At 32.0% G+C, this 18,139-nt stretch overlaps 2 protein-coding genes and 1 long non-coding RNA gene across 3 annotated transcripts in view; 2 read left to right on the top strand and 1 right to left on the bottom strand.

The window, feature by feature from the left end:
- Nucleotides 1–365: 365 nt before the first annotated feature.
- Nucleotides 366–16,064, bottom strand: LOC111429596 (spatacsin). The gene is made up of 5 exons (XM_023065555.2): nucleotides 15,815–16,064; nucleotides 10,535–12,838; nucleotides 6,819–6,995; nucleotides 5,395–6,759; nucleotides 366–1,814 (listed from the first exon to the last, which is right to left on the bottom strand). The coding sequence occupies exons 1-5, from the start codon at nucleotides 15,839–15,841 to the stop codon at nucleotides 513–515; spliced, it is 5,175 nt and encodes a 1,724-aa protein (XP_022921323.2). The 5' UTR covers nucleotides 15,842–16,064; the 3' UTR covers nucleotides 366–512.
- On the top strand, nucleotides 6,988–11,402 carry LOC139430351 (uncharacterized). The gene is made up of 3 exons (XR_011640833.1): nucleotides 6,988–9,501; nucleotides 9,561–9,793; nucleotides 9,867–11,402. It is a non-coding gene; the product is annotated as an uncharacterized lncRNA (long non-coding RNA).
- A 157-nt stretch (nucleotides 16,065–16,221) lies between the features above and the next one.
- The window catches only part of LOC111419646 (phosphodiesterase 8), an 88,709-nt gene continuing 86,791 nt past the window's right edge, over nucleotides 16,222–18,139 (top strand). Inside the window, exons 1-2 of the mRNA XM_071197457.1 lie at nucleotides 16,222–16,377; nucleotides 17,274–17,428. Of these exons, the coding sequence (XP_071053558.1) occupies nucleotides 17,308–17,428 (121 nt within the window). The 5' untranslated portion in view covers nucleotides 16,222–16,377; nucleotides 17,274–17,307. The remainder of the gene's footprint in view (nucleotides 16,378–17,273; nucleotides 17,429–18,139) is intronic.

The following is an 18,139-nucleotide window of genomic DNA, read 5'->3' as shown; positions in this document are numbered from 1 at the left end:
GTAGAGGCATAAGAATCCTCACCGCAAGACGGATTTTTTACGCATCTTTAAATATAAATCTCATATGTAGAATTTCTTAAACACAATTCCTTTTAGCGCCTTCATCTAATTCCAAATATTGCAACAATAAATTTTAAATGTTTGTTTATAATTGGTTTTGTCGATTAATTAAGCAGCGAATGTTAACGCCACCTGCTGTTACTACATAAGAATTTCGCACAAATTAGACAAAGAGAAAGATATAACTTCAATTTGTTTCTACAGATATACTGGCAGTCTCACAGGTTACTCAGTGGTCAAAACCAAGTTAAATTAAAATAATTTATGAAAGGAAAATGATTTTACTTATAAAAAATTAAACAAGGTGAGTTGAAAATATGATTTAATAGCTACATTTACACAAACTCATAATAAAAATGATTAGCAGAAGCCCGTAAAATAACAATCACAGAATGTTTACTTATATTATCACAAATATCTCTTATTTTTAACTAATAATAAATGTTAAAATGTTAACTTTCGGTATTTCTATATCCAGATTTCCACACAGTATCTTTTAAATAACACAATTGATTGCTTTCGAGTAACCTTTCAACGATATCGCTAAAACCTAATTCGCTGGCGATTCTATATTTTGTATGAACGGAACTGAATTTGTTTAAAATATTTTTCATATTAACAATCATTTTATCGCTGGGGTTTGAGTACGATAAAAATTTACGAGAAATTTCGTGTAATAAAGTTTTGGAAAGTTCAAAAGTAGATAAATATTGGTTTAAATAATCTGGGGAAGATTTTACGACAGATTGTTCGAATAAAATCGGAGCCCAATCTATTTTATAATCGTAAGCGTTAATTAAAATTAGCGTTTGGTAAAAATTAAACTTTTCTAATAAAATTTTATTGATTTGTGTTTTTGTTAGTTTAAATAAACAAATACAGGATTCGTTTTGTGGTAAATTATTAAATAGTGAAAGTTGTAAAGCAGCCAATTTAGCTTTTTGTGCCGTTTTCATTGATTTGGACACTTTCGAACCGTTCAGATGATATTGAGCGGCGTGATGATAATTTTTTATGATTTTTTTAAGAATATTTTTTGTATCTTCACAGTTAGAAAAGTAAATAAGATTTTCTGGGTTAGTATTATCTGGTTTATTATTAATAATATCGATTTTAGCGATTTGTATTAAACGTTTAATTAATATTTGACTTTCATTTTCCCAAAGATCCGCAATTTCGGAAAATAAAAAGAAATGTAACGCAACGATTTTATAAAGTTCAACATCCTCAGGACAATAACGTTTTAAATATTCTAATAAAGCTGTTTTTAAACCGACATCTTTTCGACTACCTTTACGCAACAATAATTCAAATTGCCCGTTTTCTTTTAAAATAGGAAATATGTAATTCATTTCGGAATAGCGTTTGATGCCGACTAATAATCTTATGATTAAATTCCAATTTTTTGCGATGATTAATGTTGAAATTAGCGCCTGTGATTGTTTTAAAACCATTGAAATTCCTTCCATATTACAATCGGCTGTGAAACAATCGTGAGATTTAATTAATAACTCGGTGATTAATGTGAGAGTTTCGTTTGAGATTAATTTTTCAATTTGATTTTCATTTTGATGGATCGTATTCGCTATATTAAATAATTTTGTACCCAAAATCGTACAATTTCCTGTTAATAATTGTAAGATTTGGGTAAAATTGATTTGGATGTTGACATCCCAAAGGAAATAAACGTCCAATACACTTTTTGAGTATGTTGTTATTGAGTCGATTAATTCCGAACAAATTAAATCAGCAATCTAAAAAAATAAATAAAAATAACAAAACCAGAAACCAAATATACTATACTAGATATAAGGAGAGGAAATAGGTTCTGAGCACAAACTAGTCATAGCAGATACAAAATTCTATGTAAGAAAACTAAAACCACCAGAAAAGGAATTCCAGAGGAATACGATGGAAGAAAGATGGATAAAACTAAAAACTACAATACTAAAAGCAGCTGCAGAGGTATGCGGGAAAATGAGAATTAGGCTTAAAAGAACAAAATGGCGGAGTGAGGTGATGAAACAGAAAGACATAGCTACATAAACAGGAGGAACAAAGCAAAAGAAGTAGTTTAGAGAAGTCAAAGGATAAAGTATGGGAAGATTTCGGCAAAAAAAATAGAGGGAAAGTGTAAAGACAATACAAGCAATAAGAAAGAGTTTTAGACGATAGTTAAACATCTAGGAGGAAAATATGGCAAAACAGCATGGTGTATAAAGAACGAAAATATGGTGTCAGAGGAAAGCAAAATACCGGACACCTGGAGTAAGTATTACGAAGATAAATTTAAGGCAGGAAGAATAGGACCAGAGGGGGAAATACAATACAAGAACCTCTGAAAATTGAGGAAAAACAAGCAATAACCATAGTAGAAGTAAAGGAAGCAATACAAAGAATGAAAATGGGAAGGGACGAAAATGGGAAACAAAGTGTGTCTGAATTGCTTGGCCAAACATCGCCAACGTGATGTATGGAACAAAACTGTAAAATAAGTTCCTATAAATTTGTGTTTCCTTAGAAAGTTGTTATTTCTTCATGATTACAATATATATTCACTAGTTTGGTGTAGATATTGAAGTTATAGCACTGCCTCGGCCGCAAGCAACCTCGGCTTAGCGAGGCAATATCTTGGCTTGCTTTTAAAACCATTTATCCGAGTTAATCAAAAATTCGTTGTTGTCGAATTAGATATTACCTTTTTGTTTTTGCTTAACAATTAATTGTCATACAAAAACAGTGTCACATTTTGAAAACTTAATTGATTGATACTAACGAAGAAATGGCAGATTATACATTTCATGTATGGACGAGCAAATAATAACAACAATTTAACTCGATGGCTTTATGCCGAAAATTTTCCGAATAGGAGATGTCCAGCTAAGGGACTTTTGCAATCCATCAACGTCTTCTTGAAACAATATTTTGAACGGAATACTTCAGATTGTGGGGTTAAAGCAGCACCAGAATACTGACATTTGAAGAAGAATTCTCAATAGAATTGCAGAGAATTCTAAAACCAGTACCAGAAAATTATCTTTAGAAGATACTTCGCATAGTACAGTATGGAGAATTGTGCATGGTCGTAGTGAAGCGACGAATACTATTTTGTAACTGGTTTCTACAGCAATGTATCATTCCAAACTTGCAATCCGTTATGCTTTTTACGGATGAAGTAAAACTTACTAGAGATGCAATTCTGAATTTTTATAATGACCATTAATTTGTTGCAGAAAATCCTCACGCGATTAAATATTCAAGACACCAACAAACATTTTCTTGTAACATCTGGGCTAGCATTGTTGGCGATTATTCAATAGGACCAATGTTTTTACCAGACAGATTAAATGACCTACCTTATTTGATGATATACCTTCAAACATGAAGCTGCTCCACCACATTTCAGCTTTGTTGTTAGGGAGTACTTAAATAATACTTTTCCGAATCGTTAGATTGGCAGATACAACTTGTGTACTTAACACCGATTCATACTTTAGAAGAACTGCGTGGCCGAATCAGTCATAGTTTTCGTGTAGCCCGGAATTCTTGGGCGAGTTCGACAATCAATGGTTCGACGATGCCAAACCTATGTTGGTGCTGAAGGAGAAAATTTTGAGCACTTGCTCTAACATCTAACCATAGCAAAATCCTAAATAAACGATGTGAAAGTTTTAAACGATTGTTCTTGTAGTTTTAGTAAAAATTGATGCTGATTTATCACAATTTTGGAATTAGTGCGTAACTTTTGAAAGAAGCATTTTTTGGCACATGTTCATGTTGGTGAAGTTGGACCAAGCAATTCAGATACACTCTCTATGCAATTAAAGCAGCAGCATAGAATAGATTATAAACCTATACATCTGATATTCTTAGATCTGAGTGCAGTGTTCGATAGTATACCAAAGAAGACCTATTGGAAAACGGCAAATACCTGACAAGTTGATCACAGTCACAAGAGAGTTGTACAAAAGAACAATAGGAATAGGGATGGAGTCTAAAAGTTAAAATATGGAAAAAGAAATCAAACAGGAAGACTCCTTTAGCTATCTCCTGTTTATTGTGGTTATAGAACAAATCTAAAAGAAAACGCAACCTACATCGCGTACACTGGAGAATGAAAAAAGTAAGCCTCCAAAGTCTTGTGTATACGGATGACATAGTATTACTGGCAGACATAATCAGAAAGTTGCTGGCCGCAGTCAACAAATAGAATGTCAATGTACAAAGTGCAGGAATGGAAATAAACGTAAAGGAAAGTAAAATAACGAAGATTAGCAAATAAATCAGCGACGAGGAAGAAAACATAAACATCGTATGTGGATAGAATAGATTAGAGGTAGTATATCACTATGAATATATAAAGGTAGTGATAAGCAATGATAGGGCAATAGATCGTGATATAAGAAACATCCAAAGAAACAAAAAAGTAATACCAGATTAATACAATATTGATAAATAAAAAAGAGCTGTGTAAAGAAACAAAGATGTACAAAGCAGTAAATGTGCAAACATTGATATATGGGGCGAATCCGAGTTCAATGCAGGATAAGTAAAAAAGCAAAGTAACGGCTGTAGAAACGATGTACCTAAGGCGAATAATGGACAGAAGATATAGTAGGCAGAAATACAACAATAAAAGAAGAACTAGGGATAGATCCTATAGTGAAAACTATACAGAACAGACAGTTATAGTATTATGGGCACGTGATCCGTATGGATAAGGGGCGCCCAAAGGCAAGAGGAGAAGCGTAGAGGGGAAAGGGGAGACCCAGAACAAAGTGGCTGGACAGCATTAAGAGTGTGATTCAGCAGAGGGAAAGGAACATTAAGGAAGAGGATCGGAGACCAGACGCCGGAAAGTATGAGGACAGAATAACCAGAAGTGTCACTGGCGGTATCCCGTCAAATCTGACGCCATATTATTGCGAGGAAGCAAGATATTGTTGCTATTGGTGGTAAATGAAGTTATCTCTCTCATTCGGAGATGGATTTTAAATCGAGTTCATAAAACAAGATGATGCCAACATCAAACGAATCGACGTCAGTGTTATTTCTGGTTATTTTGTGGTATAAGGGTGTGTCTAAACAATGCGCGGCATTAAAGCGCGGCGTATGGAAGTTTTCTTTTGCCTGCCGCTCGCGAATGTTTTCAGGAAGTGCGCGTCGTTCCTCCCATATGCCTTGTAGAAGTGCAGCGCAAACATTCTTCAAGGTAAGTTCAAACTTGCGCGCGGCAGAATAATGTTCTGCGAACAACACGCTCTTTCCGCGCTATGTTTGAACACCCATTAAACTGCCAAGTAGAGAAAAAGTAATTACAAAAAAGAAACTTACCTCTTGTTTAGTTATTTTAAACACATTAATAAAATCATTAATAACTTCTAATTTATAATTAACATTTTCGGATGATAAAGCTTCTTTTAAAGTAGTTAAAGGTTCCTTGCAAAAAGCGATTTCTTTGTAATTTTTCTTTAAAAATAATCCGATTCGATAAGTTTTAAAAATTTTAATCGCAATTTGAGTTCCTTTCGTTAAATTATCCCCCAAAATCTCTAAAGTACTCAAAGTTTCGTCGACGAAGAGTATTTTTTGGTGTTCAAAAAGATTTGATCCGGTTCGTTTTAAATGTCCACTTCCTTTTTTGATTAATAATAATCGTTGTTCGAATGTTAAATGATCAACTAAAACGATTCCTTCAGCTAACATTAACGATAATTTTAAAATGTCCAAGTTTGAAGTGGAAAACCCAAAAATCGAACCGATTTTTAACGCTCGATTTAAATCTCCTAACTCTAATAACGTTTCGATTGTTTTCATTAAATTATCCATTTCAATTTCATTGAAAACCCAATTTAAAGTATTTTCGTCGTTAAGTTTATTTTCGTTGTAATAAAAAATTATTTCTTCATCAGCAGGAAGTGATAAATGATCAATACAATTTTCCATTTTAAAAAAGCTTATCCAAGCTAATTTTTCAATTAATGTTTTTTCAATTAAATTAAAGTTTTCACACCAATTTAACGCAATTTTTAAAATTGCATACTTTTCAAAGCCAACAACTTCCTCAGAAATTTCTTTAAAATAATTAACAGCTTTAAATGGAGGATATGATCCTTTCTTAAAAATCTCTTCAATTTCAAGCCAATAATAGTCCTTTTTTGCACGAAAAGCACCTTGAACTTGTTCAAAAATTAAATTTTCCGTTGGAAAATCGGAAAATTCCGCTAAATTCAAAGCGAGTCGATATTCCTTTTTCTCCAATAAATCAAAAATAAAATCTTCAAGTTCTTTCTTAAATCTTTTCGGATTATTTATAACGGACAAATCAAAATTTAAATCGTAATTGTTGTCGAAAAAATATTCCAAAATTTTTAAAATCGTTTTAAAGTTTGGAATCGGTATTGAAAAGTATTGCGTTATTTCAATTTCCGATAAAAATCTCATAAAAAGGATTTTATCGAATAAATTTTTAAACCCGTATTGAAGAGTTAATCCGATTAAATAAATCGCAGTCGTTTGTATCCATACTTTATTATTTATAAAGTGAATATCAGATCCGATTTCACTCACAAAACTATTTCGTCGCGTTTTTATCAATTTTTTTGAGAATAATTTTAAAGTTTTTTCAAATGAATCCTCTTGATACTTAAACTGTAGACAATCATTGATGAATTCCAAGAAATGTCTTAAAGGATTTTCCTACAAAATGTATGTTAAAAAAAAATTAGCATTAAATTATAACTTTTTTGAGTACTTACATTCAAAAAAATGTAATAACTTTGCCATAACGTTTTAAAATAGCCTTCACTTAAAACAGTTCGAAAAGAATTTAACACAAAATCCGATTCGATAATTGTTTCTGAATTAAAATGTGTTATATCTACATTACAAGAAACTTCCAACCATGTTAACCAATTTATTATTATGGAATCAGGCTAAAAAAAATTAAAAAATAATTATAAAGCGTCAATTTTGATTACAATAATCAATCGGTTTAAATGTTACTCCCAAGGGCGGTAGAATCTAAGATTCTTGATTCTATCTATAGAGTGACTACAGAGTGAGTCAGAAAGAATGGGAAATCCGAATACCGGTGGTTTTCGAGGTACAGGGTGTTGAAGAAATTGATAAAGGGTGTTGAAATTTATGTATTTCAGCTTCTAAAATTTTTATATTTTAACATAAGCAAACTTGGCTTATTTTTTCGCTCATGTTTCGACAATTGTTTGTTAATTGTCAGCATTGTTCTAATTTCTCTCAAACCAATTGTAATGTTTTAGCTGCAGCCCGAAGATATTTGGAGTTATATCGAAATTGAAGGCAACCTAATCATAAGTTATTTAGGAATCTGTACAATCTCTTTAGTGAAACGGGGTCTTTTCGTCTTAAAATATACAGATCTTAGATTCTACCGTCCTTCGTGACTCGTATAACAAGACTGTTAATCTTGTTATTAACAAAATTTGTGAAATTAGAGAAGTAGGATGAGAAGGAGGATGAGAAAATTATACAGGGTGCGGCAAAATAATTGGTACCATATAACACAAACAAAGAAAAACTTGTTTTAATTTTAGAAACTACATTTTATGCCATCTTGAAAAAAAATTAAGAATTAATTTATGTTTTAAAAATAACATTAGTTAAATGGCGGCCATTACGGTCATGTGAATCATTTCTTGCGGGATTGCAGCAATTTCTTCTCTTATGGCTGCCTTTATCCAAATGTTATGGGCGATGTTTAAAAACTTGAGCTTTGAGGTATCCCCAAAGAAAAAATTAGCAGGGGGATAGATCAGGCAAATGCGCAAGCCACACAAGGTCAAGCCATATTTGATGAGCGAGTGACCAATACTTCACCACCATTTTGAACTCTTTGATTGATCATTTAATTACCAACAACTTTGACAGTTATATTAACCAGGGAAGTATTTCAGTAAACTTTTCAGATCATACTCTCATGTGATATTATAATGTCGAATTATAGTCCTATTCCAACTCCTAGAGTCAGGATTATAGAGTATGCAATGTGGATTGGGTTGGTGTCAGTTCTAGTTTAAAAAATGATTTATTAATATTACCTATTCATATGGTCAATCATATTACTGATATTAATCAAAAGAATTTTTTTACGTTTGTTTCTCATGTACGAAAGCGATCTTATAAGCTTACGAATGCTTAGTATAGATGGCAAAAATATTGGTGCCAAGGATATACGTTCTGCATTTGAGTGTGATTTTAGTTTATGCAGAATCCCTTCAATCCAGAGCTTCAAAAAGAGGATAATGCCTTATTAGGTAAAACATGATGTTTTTCATGGACAATGAGAAAATAGTAAACACTAAGGTAAGTTTTATTTTTGTTAGTTACAAGTGACAAAAGGATATTTATCTCATTTATCTTGCCCATTTACCAAGCCACCTAAGCAAGGTGCATTTATCAATATACCTTTTCCTAGCCTGAAAAGTAGTCGGCAAACTCATTTGCGATTTCCTCACAATGTGATAAGCGCTTTCTGCCTATCTTTTCTAATCGTAGGAAAAATTGCGTTGAATCCTTCTTTATCTTCTTCAAAACTTCCATGTGACTTATAAACATTTCGAGAAATTGTACAAACACATATAAGCTAAAACTAACTTAGTAGCTATTTTTGGTGCCAACAACATAGGCTTTCGTAAAACTCTAACAACAGCGCACATTATATCAAAAGTATTTTTTTCTGACAAGACTTTAATTACCGATGTGTGCCCTACATTATCGCACAGATTGTTTTTTTTTGTTACTTTTTGCTGTTCTACTGGATAAGCTTTTATTAAATGTTTATGAAGACATTATATGGTACATTCATATATCTGCCAGTTATTGGTTCTTCAAACAGCAAATTAAGTTGTTTCGTAGTTTCTTTTATAACATAGGTTGCTTTAATGCTCGTCCATCTGAAATTCTACTTTGACAACCAACATCGGCAAATACGAAGCATAATTTGCATCAGATATTCCCAACAAAACAATACTGAAGTTTTGCTTATGATTAAAATAACCACCGTCACTATTTATGGGTGCCTAAAGTAAACCAAGTTTACCATCTATTGCACCCAGACAATGCGAACAGTTACATTGGTAGGCTAAGAGGTTTCAATCTCTTAGCATCCACTCCTCTTCCCCATATCCTCCAATTCATTGAAATGGAACTCCAATGCAATAACCTTATCCACGTTCTAACTATCACTTCCATTAACTCTCTACAGAGTTGCGCTTTGTGTTTTTATTTACTCAAAGATAAACTTAACACTTCGTGGTAGCTACCGTTTCCACGTTTAGGACATTTAGCCAAAAAGCCCGAAATAAAGTAGAAATGCAAAAAAGTGAAGATGTCGGAGAAATTAGGAAAATATCTTATGAGTAGAAAGAGAGAAGCCGGAACAAATTTAGAAACAAGCCAGAAGTAACTAACAATTAATAGTAAGTAAGTAACAATTAATAAAATAAACTTCATGTTCATAGGCAAGGTTGGTTTCGATTAGATGAAAAAACAATTAGAAGCAAACCAGAATTTAGAAGATGCTATAAACGTCAGGATGAAGAGAATCTACTACAATAAAGAGAAACAAAAACAACAAACGAGGAAGCTGAAGTAATCAATAACATTGATATCAGACAAAGGGATTCCGCAATCTGCCAGCGGGTAATAAGCGTTTGGTATGACAACTTTACAAGTCATGTAGATTTACACTCCAGTAAGTAGTCTCTTTTAAATTAACCATTATAGATGTTATACAAATTTAGTGTCTAAATTTATCTTTCCCCTAGAACTAGATCGGACGGCAGAAGACGTTTTAGTTTTCGCTCTTCGAAAATATTAGGGTATACAACCACTCGTTCACTGTATCGTAAGCTGAACTGGTGGATCGATACTTTTACGGTTTGCAATGGATGTCACGTTGAATGGTCTCATTAGAGACATAGTAAGACAGAACGCAGAACTTTGTCTTAAAAACGCTGGAGGATAGCAATATTAAAGCACTGGCAGTACCCCATAGCTGAATACCATACATCCACACTGGTTTCAGGATAGCTTTATATAGCAATATTTTGTTATTTAAAGGTAACCAGGAACCACAGCCAATGATCCAGTACATTTTATTTAGCTTTATGCCTACCTGCTTGCATTTGGAGAAAATATGTTTTGTCCAAATATGTATTTGGCATCTTTTGATTGTGGTAGTTGGACGTGTATTTGGAATTTACCTACATCCAAAATTCACATCACAAATACGTCGACTAATTTCAAATAACATTTTATTGACATGTTCTTATAAGATTGAAACTCACCCCATGATTAACAATTTAATTAATAACACTAGCACTCATCCCACACTTTACCGCAATTATGGCAATTGTAAAAAGAAAATAATAGTTTCTAAGTACAAAAACATCACGGATTTGGTACAAAGCTCTAAATGTAACGTGTCACTTACCTCATAACACATCGCAAAAACAGCTAATAAAGGTCTTCTATAATATCTACAAGCAAATTGAAACGCTTTTGGAGGATCAACGCTATTATGGCATTTAATAAAAACCATTAAAAGTTCCGTTTTAAAACTTAAAGTTTCACTTTCCAAAATATCACTTTCAATGGAATTTGAGGTCATACTTCCATAACTGGATAAAGAACTTAAATCGGAAGTAGCATATTTCTCGCTTGATGTTGTTAATCCACTTTTTGTAGAGAAAAAATATTTTTTTGGGTTCCTTTCTTTGCGTTCTCTTTCGATACCTTCGTCATGTTTTTGTACGTCATTTTTAAAGCAATGCTCGAAATGTTCTTGAATCGAAGGATTTTTGAAGTTTTCGAGTGATTTTAAAACGATTTCCAGCGGATAATTGTATATTTCAATAAATATTAAGAATTCTAACCATTGATTTTGTTCGGCGAAATATTTAATGAGAACATTTGGGGGGCGTATAGTGTGTAAATTGGCGAATTTGATTAAAATATCAAATCTGGTTAAGATTGTGGTTAAATTTTCGTTATTTTTAGTTTTTAATGTTTTAAACAAAGCTGATTGTAAAATATTAAAAATTTCGTCGCTATTCATATCGACGTCGTTAAATAAACGATTAATTTCTTTTTGATCGATTAATTTTGATTTATTTATAATTTCAGCCGTGTTTAGATAAATTCTTAAAGCAAATGATTTTCCGTTTAGAATTTCGATAAAATTGATGCAACTAATTACAAGTTCCGCGTTTAAAATGTTTTTTATTGCTAAACGTTCGATTTTGTCACAAGTTAATATGTAATTTTGGGTTTTATTTTGAATAAATTTTTTGTAAGCGTAACATGGTCTTAGTTGTTTTACAAAGAAAATCACCCCAATTTCTTTTTGATAACCACTTTTTAATAAATTTTCGTTATCGAAATTAGGAAAATTCTCGTTTTTTATAAATCGATGTTTATATAAATATTGTGTTTTAATGTTTGTATGCTTTTCTATTAAATCTAAATATTTTAGCGGTTTCGAAATTAAAGCACCTTTTAGTTTATCATGTTCAATGATTAAAATATCAAAAGTATCTAAAATTTCTAAAGGATTTACCCCACAAATAGTTTTTATTGATTTTTCTAAGTATAAATCATGAATTGGGATCTTCTGAAATATTAAAATCGCTAATAAAATAATTGGATTGTTATCAAAATAACGAAACAATAAATCATTTTGAGATAAAAATTGGGATGTCTCAACGAGATTTTTTGAGTAATTTTCTGGGGTTTGAAATCTTATTAAATCATTCGCGGTTAAAATACATTTTAAGTAATCATAAAAAGGGTTTAATTCGATTATTTCCGGTTTAATTAATGTTAAAGAATAATTCAAAACGGGTATTAACTTATTTTTAAGGGAATAATCAATAAATAATTTCGTGAAATTATTAAGAAACGCGGGGTTTTGAAGGAAATTTTTCAAATTATTAAAATTTTTAATGATTCTCTTAATAAATTTTTCCAAATCGTTTGTTTCACTCGTTTCAAAAACGCCAAATTTACACAGTTCGTCCAAAACGATTTCAGAAACGTCAAAATTTAAAACTGAATCGATCATTTCTTGTGTTATTTTCATTTTTATGAAAATGGGTTTTAATTTTTCAATGTTATCGCAATTAAAGTCGTTCCCAAACTGGATGTTAATCCAACACTTAATCAATTTTAAATTTTCTTTTAATAAAACATTCCAAGCTATTTTCTTGTCAACAAAACTTTCCAAACCAATATCAAATGTTTTAAAAAACATTTTCGTACCATTCTCAATTTTCCAATTTTCACTTTTATTAAAAACATCTCCAAAACTGAATTCGTCATTTTCATTTTTCACACAACCAAACAACATCCAACATCTTTCATCTTCATCGTTCCATTTTTTATTTTTTATCAAAACTTCTTTTAATTTACCTCTTAAAGAGTCGTCTTTGGTTTCCATTAAAACTTTTCGTATCTCATCAAAACCATTTCTGTTGTTAATTTGATAGATATGCATCGCTTTATGAATTTGGCCACGATTTATTAAATCCAAAGCCCAGGCGGTTATCTGCGTTTCCAACCATCTTATCGAATCGGTTAATATCCAATTATTACGTTTCGATAAGAATTGCGATGCCAAATCGAATGTAACGCCTTTCATTGCTGTTTCACGCATTATTTCTTTATCAGACATTTTCGTCCAGGAAATCCATATTCCGGATGATGTAACATCTAATCCTGACGGAATCGATGGTGAAATCTAATTAAGAAAATAATTTTTATTAATAAAATTGAGAGTATAATTAAAATCGGTTTTAAATTGCACATTTTATAACCCTTAACACATGAGGTAACTTTTAAAATATAAATACAATCGGTTTAAAAAGTATTAAAAGCAATTATTATGCGTTAATTATTCAATAACCGTAAATCTAAAATAAAACATGACAAAATCTTTCTCGCTATGCCACTGTATTGGTGTATTATTGGCAGAAAGTTGCCCATATAATGTTTTAATTAGAATACTTCATTTTTGGTAATAAGCGAGATATTCGCGTTTATCGTTTTCCCAAAATCTCGCTTTTTTTAAAATAAGGCGAAAACAAAAAATGATAGCAGTTAGAGTTTTTGGCATTAGCTTTTCTTGTAAGAAGCAGTCAATAGACTGTGTGTCAATTGATACAAACACCCACAATGACAGAAACGTCTTTATTTACCATCTACTTACTTGTGTGGATCTGAATCCCGGAATTCACAACCCACCTCCTGCTCCGAACCCAACTCCACATTTAGCGAATTCGCACTAGTTTAAATGTTAATTAAACTCAAAATGTAATTTTTACATAAAATTTTGAAATAAATCAGTAATATAAGTACGCAGGTTTTCACGGCCGAAGCAGTTTCTGAAGAAGGTTGCAACATGGCGTCCGAAACGTCAAACATTTTCTTAAAAGAGGGACGCCAAAACCCGAAAGTTTCTAGTAAAAATACTAAATCAGTAAATTAGGTGGATCGGAATGTTAACGTTTTTTTTTTAACCCGACATATTCAACCCACCTCCTGCTGCGAACCCAGCCCTACATTATGTTAGGACATTTTGTACTTCTTTAAATGTTCATTAATGTAACTAAAAATCTTATTTTGATACAAAATTCTTAAATATATCGGCAAAGAATGTAGATCTGCATGTTAATGCTTTTTTCATCCTCGCCCCACTGCTCCAAACCCACCCTATGAACACATAATCTATTGACACACAGTCTATTTGGCGACAGGTAGGGCATTTCAAGCGAAAATATATGTTGTAATTTCAACAAGTTTAGTGAAAATTCTTCCTTCTTTATTCGGCGTTACAGCTCGGGATGAACTCTAGCCTGCTTCACGACTTCGCGCCATCCATATCGATATGCAGTTCTGCCTTTCTAATTTCGCAACTCCATACTTCGAAGATCCATCTCCAGTTCACACTTGTAGCGATTTTGAGGTCGACCTTGGTATCGTCTTCCTGTCATGTTAGACTCAAACATTCTTCTTGGTACTTGGTGATTTTCCATTCTCATAACATGTCCAATCCACTTGAGACGTTGGGCCTTTATGTGCGTTCGTATTCGCCATTCCCCTCGCTCACATATTGGTCAGAATATTCGTCTGATTATTTTTCTTTCAAAAACAAGAAGTTTCTTTGTATCTCTAACTGTCAAGCTCCATGTTTCTGATCCATATATGGCATCCCGCCTAATCAGAGTTTTGTATATTCTGATTTTGGTTGTTGTGGAGATGATTTTAGACTTGATCAACTTTTTGTTAGTGTAGTAGAGTGTGTTGGCAGCAAGTATTCTCCTTTGTATTTCGGTTTGTGGTGTTCATTTTGGCTCCCAGACACTTTTTTCAATGTCTGCAAGAATGTGTGCTCTCTAGCACTTTTGCTCTTAGATGCATCAATATAGTGCAGTGGTGTCCACTAATTTTTTATGAAGATCAATTTTTATATAAATGTCTTGCCAAGATCGACCGAACGGTTTAAAATCTTTTTTTATATTTGAAAAGTAACCTTCCTTTCTTTTTTTGCTTTGAGTCCCAGATATAGATATTTCAGATTCCAGATTTTGTTGGCGATCGACTCAAAACGACTTCGACACCATCGACGTTATGGACACCACTGATGTAGAGAAATATTTCAAAATATGAAAATTGGAAGAATTAGTAGTTTCACAATTGATTAATGGAAAAAACGGTATTCCAAGTATGATACAGAAAAACTTTTAGAATAAAAGTTGTAGCAAATTTTACCCTTTATAGATTATTCTCTAACAGTTTTCCTCTCAGCTGCATCAATGTTGAGAAAAATTCGAACATATGAAAATTAGAAGAATCTGTAGTTTCGCAATTGGTTAATGGAAAAAGTAGTATTCCAAGCATGATACAGAAAAACTTTTAGAACAATAGTTGTAGCAAATTTTACCCTTTACACATTGATCTCAAACACTTTTGCTCTCAGATCCATCAATATAGAGAAATATTTGAAAATTGGAAGAATTCGTAGTTTCATAATTGGTTAATGGAAAAAGTGGTATTCCAAGCATGATACAGAAAAACTTTTAGAACTAAGGTTGTAGCAAATTTTACCCTTTACACAAAATTGGAAGAATTTGTAATTTCAAGTTGTTAATGGAAAAATGTGACCCAGACATTTTCGAAGGTTGCATCCTTGATAACAATGCCATGTCTATTTCGTCCTCATTCCTTTGGTGTCAAGTTTAAGTATTTTGCTTTTTCTATGTTTACCTGCAGTTCAATCAAAAATTACTTTACTTTTAAGTTAATCAGATTGAATGCCGAAGCAAATTTATGCAGCTTTGACTCAAAATTACAATTGCCTTAACAAAAGTAAACTAAAATTTTAATTTACGTGAAAATTTCTTTGGTATGTTTAATGAAGGCTTACTTATTCCTTATTAAATTATTTAATGCATCTCTAACAGCTATGGCAAGTCCTTTAGCCTATAGATTTTTCAAAATTTTTCATATAAAAAAGGTATTTTTTACTAAATTGTTCATTTGTAAGAGCCCCTATAGAAATAGCCTACAAAAAATAAATAAATATGATCGATTAGGATGGAAGGTTGTGAAATAATTATTATTGTAGATACCCACATAACCTATAACATCTTAGAAGTCGCCACATCTGTTAAGAGTTACCTATTTTTATAGTATTATTATAGTCTAAGTTTCTTACTTGCATATATTTATAATTTCTATCCATTCTTTTCTTTCTTCTACATTAATACTTCACATAACCTAAAGACTACCAAAAACTTCAATAAATAACATCAACGTGGAATCGTACAATTATTAAAAATCGATTATAAACTATTTGTTTACGTTCATAGATCATCTTCTTCTTCAAACGAGGCCAGAGATAATTAATTTTTGACCCACAATTATTTACAATGTTATTGCATTGTTTGTTATTTTGACATTTACGTTGATGTGTATAATATTTTACAGGTTTCTGTAAACGCTTTTTAGAGTTCTCGATATATACAGGATTCTTTTAAAATCTGTTTTTGGTTTGTTGCGCAGTCGCGCGTAAATTCAATCTGTCCCAGGGTCTCTGAACGGGTCTCCTGGCGTTTTAGGTTTTAGTTGGTCGGTTCCACGCGTAAATGCAAGGATAATTTGAACGTTATCCTGTTCGCGCGCTCACGCGGTGTTCGCGCGAACTTAACAACAATTAATTTTTGGCGCGAAAGTCTTGAGGAATTTCAAAATTAACAAAATCAAAAATTGTAAAAAAAGGTAAAGGGATATATCTAGTAATTGTTGTTTTAATGTTATTATTAAAGTTTTTATTTAAAAAATTCGTCTTTCAAGATCCACTTGTTGCATGTAAAAATTATTAATAGTCTTGTTTTATAGTTTATTTTTGTTGCTCGTACGATGAATTTAATCGTTGTGTTTGCACTAGAGGACGATCTACTACGTGTGAATTGCTTTCACGTCACCTTGTATGGCGTTAAAACTTGCATTATAAAGGCTCATTATATGCTTGGTGTTACCTTCTAAGTTTTGAATGGTCGTAAGTGACATCTTCCGACTACTGATAAAATCGTTTAGTGAATTATAAACAATTTCTAATTTACATATTACATTAAAAATTTTATTATTTATGTTTTTTTTTTATTACCAAAAGTTAAACCCCTTGAGTACATCATCTGGATTTAATCTCATATTCAACCCTCCCCCAACTTTTTTATGTTACATACCTGTTTATTTTTTGTTACATCCCGGGGGATTAATTTAATGATGTTCGAGGTAAAGAATTCCGATGAGCATATTTTTATATTTTTTCATATTCAAATGGATTTTGATAAAAAGAGGTAAATCCTTGCAGGATCTACTCACCTTTACATTTTTTGTTAGTTTGAAACTATTTGTGAAGTGTTTATTTTTACAATTAGAGGAAATGTGAACGTAGCGGGAGAGATTTCCCACTAAAACGTTTAAAAATAATGCTCCTACCTTAGTTTGTTTACATTTTTTTCTGGATTCTCGAAAAGTTTTAAAATATTTAAAAGTTAATGCTCGAACTGAAAAAAATTGATCCTGACTTCAACTAATTCAGATAAATTTTGGCCAAAATTTGCCTTTAAATCATTTTAATTTATTAAAAAAAATTTATTGATTAATTTCAGATGTACTAAAGATATTTATTATCTTTAGAGTGGTATGGGCTGTTCCCCAAGCGTTTTGCTGGATCACATTCATCGAGATTCCTCAACAAACCACCAACAAGATAAAAGAATCGTCAAGAAAAATACTCTTCAGTGCGTTAATAACGGAAAAAAAGGTAAGAAAAATTTTGCTTTTAAATCTTTCTTTTTACAAATTCAAAGCATCAATTTCAATTCTTAAATGATCCATAATTGAATGTCTGATTGGAATAAGATATCAATAAAACATGAAAGAGTTGTCGTAAAATAGTTTATATTCTTCTGGTATGCAATGAACGACCATTGCCACATTCTGCAACATCTTATCATTTATGGCAACTTTGCCTTCGTAGACCTACTCTACAGGCAAAGCAATATTATTCTTCTTCCTCAATCTGAAGATACCAATCATTAATACATCTATGAACTCCTTGGCTTCATAATTTGGCACATAATTTAAGATCAGTTTTATACATATATGTATTAACTGGTGGTATTAACTTACTAATGGTGAAGTTCCAGTTTTTCTTTTCACTGTGTTTGCATTTTTTTTGGAAATACTAAATTCACCAGTTATGCTGAGTTTGTAGCTACTTCACTTGGAAACAAGACTCACGTAATTTCGAGTTGCACATTATATGGTCATATTCTTCTGGCTATAGATGTGGTCGAGTCTGCGAATACGACGTTTGAACTTTGGTGAAAATATTGTCAAGAAGAACCTCATTAGAATATGATTTCTTTTTGTCCAGCGTAAGCATCTCTGAAGACATGGACAATTATACCTTGCGGAGGTAATGTCCCAATACCTCCAGTATTGAATTGCAAACTTTCTTTGAACCTTTGTT

The sequence above is a fragment of the Onthophagus taurus genome, chromosome 7 (assembly GCF_036711975.1).
Source record: "Onthophagus taurus isolate NC chromosome 7, IU_Otau_3.0, whole genome shotgun sequence".
Taxonomy (NCBI): Eukaryota; Metazoa; Arthropoda; class Insecta; order Coleoptera; family Scarabaeidae; genus Onthophagus; species Onthophagus taurus.
Note: the sequence above shows the minus strand (reverse complement) of the source record. Positions and strands in the feature narration are given on the sequence as shown.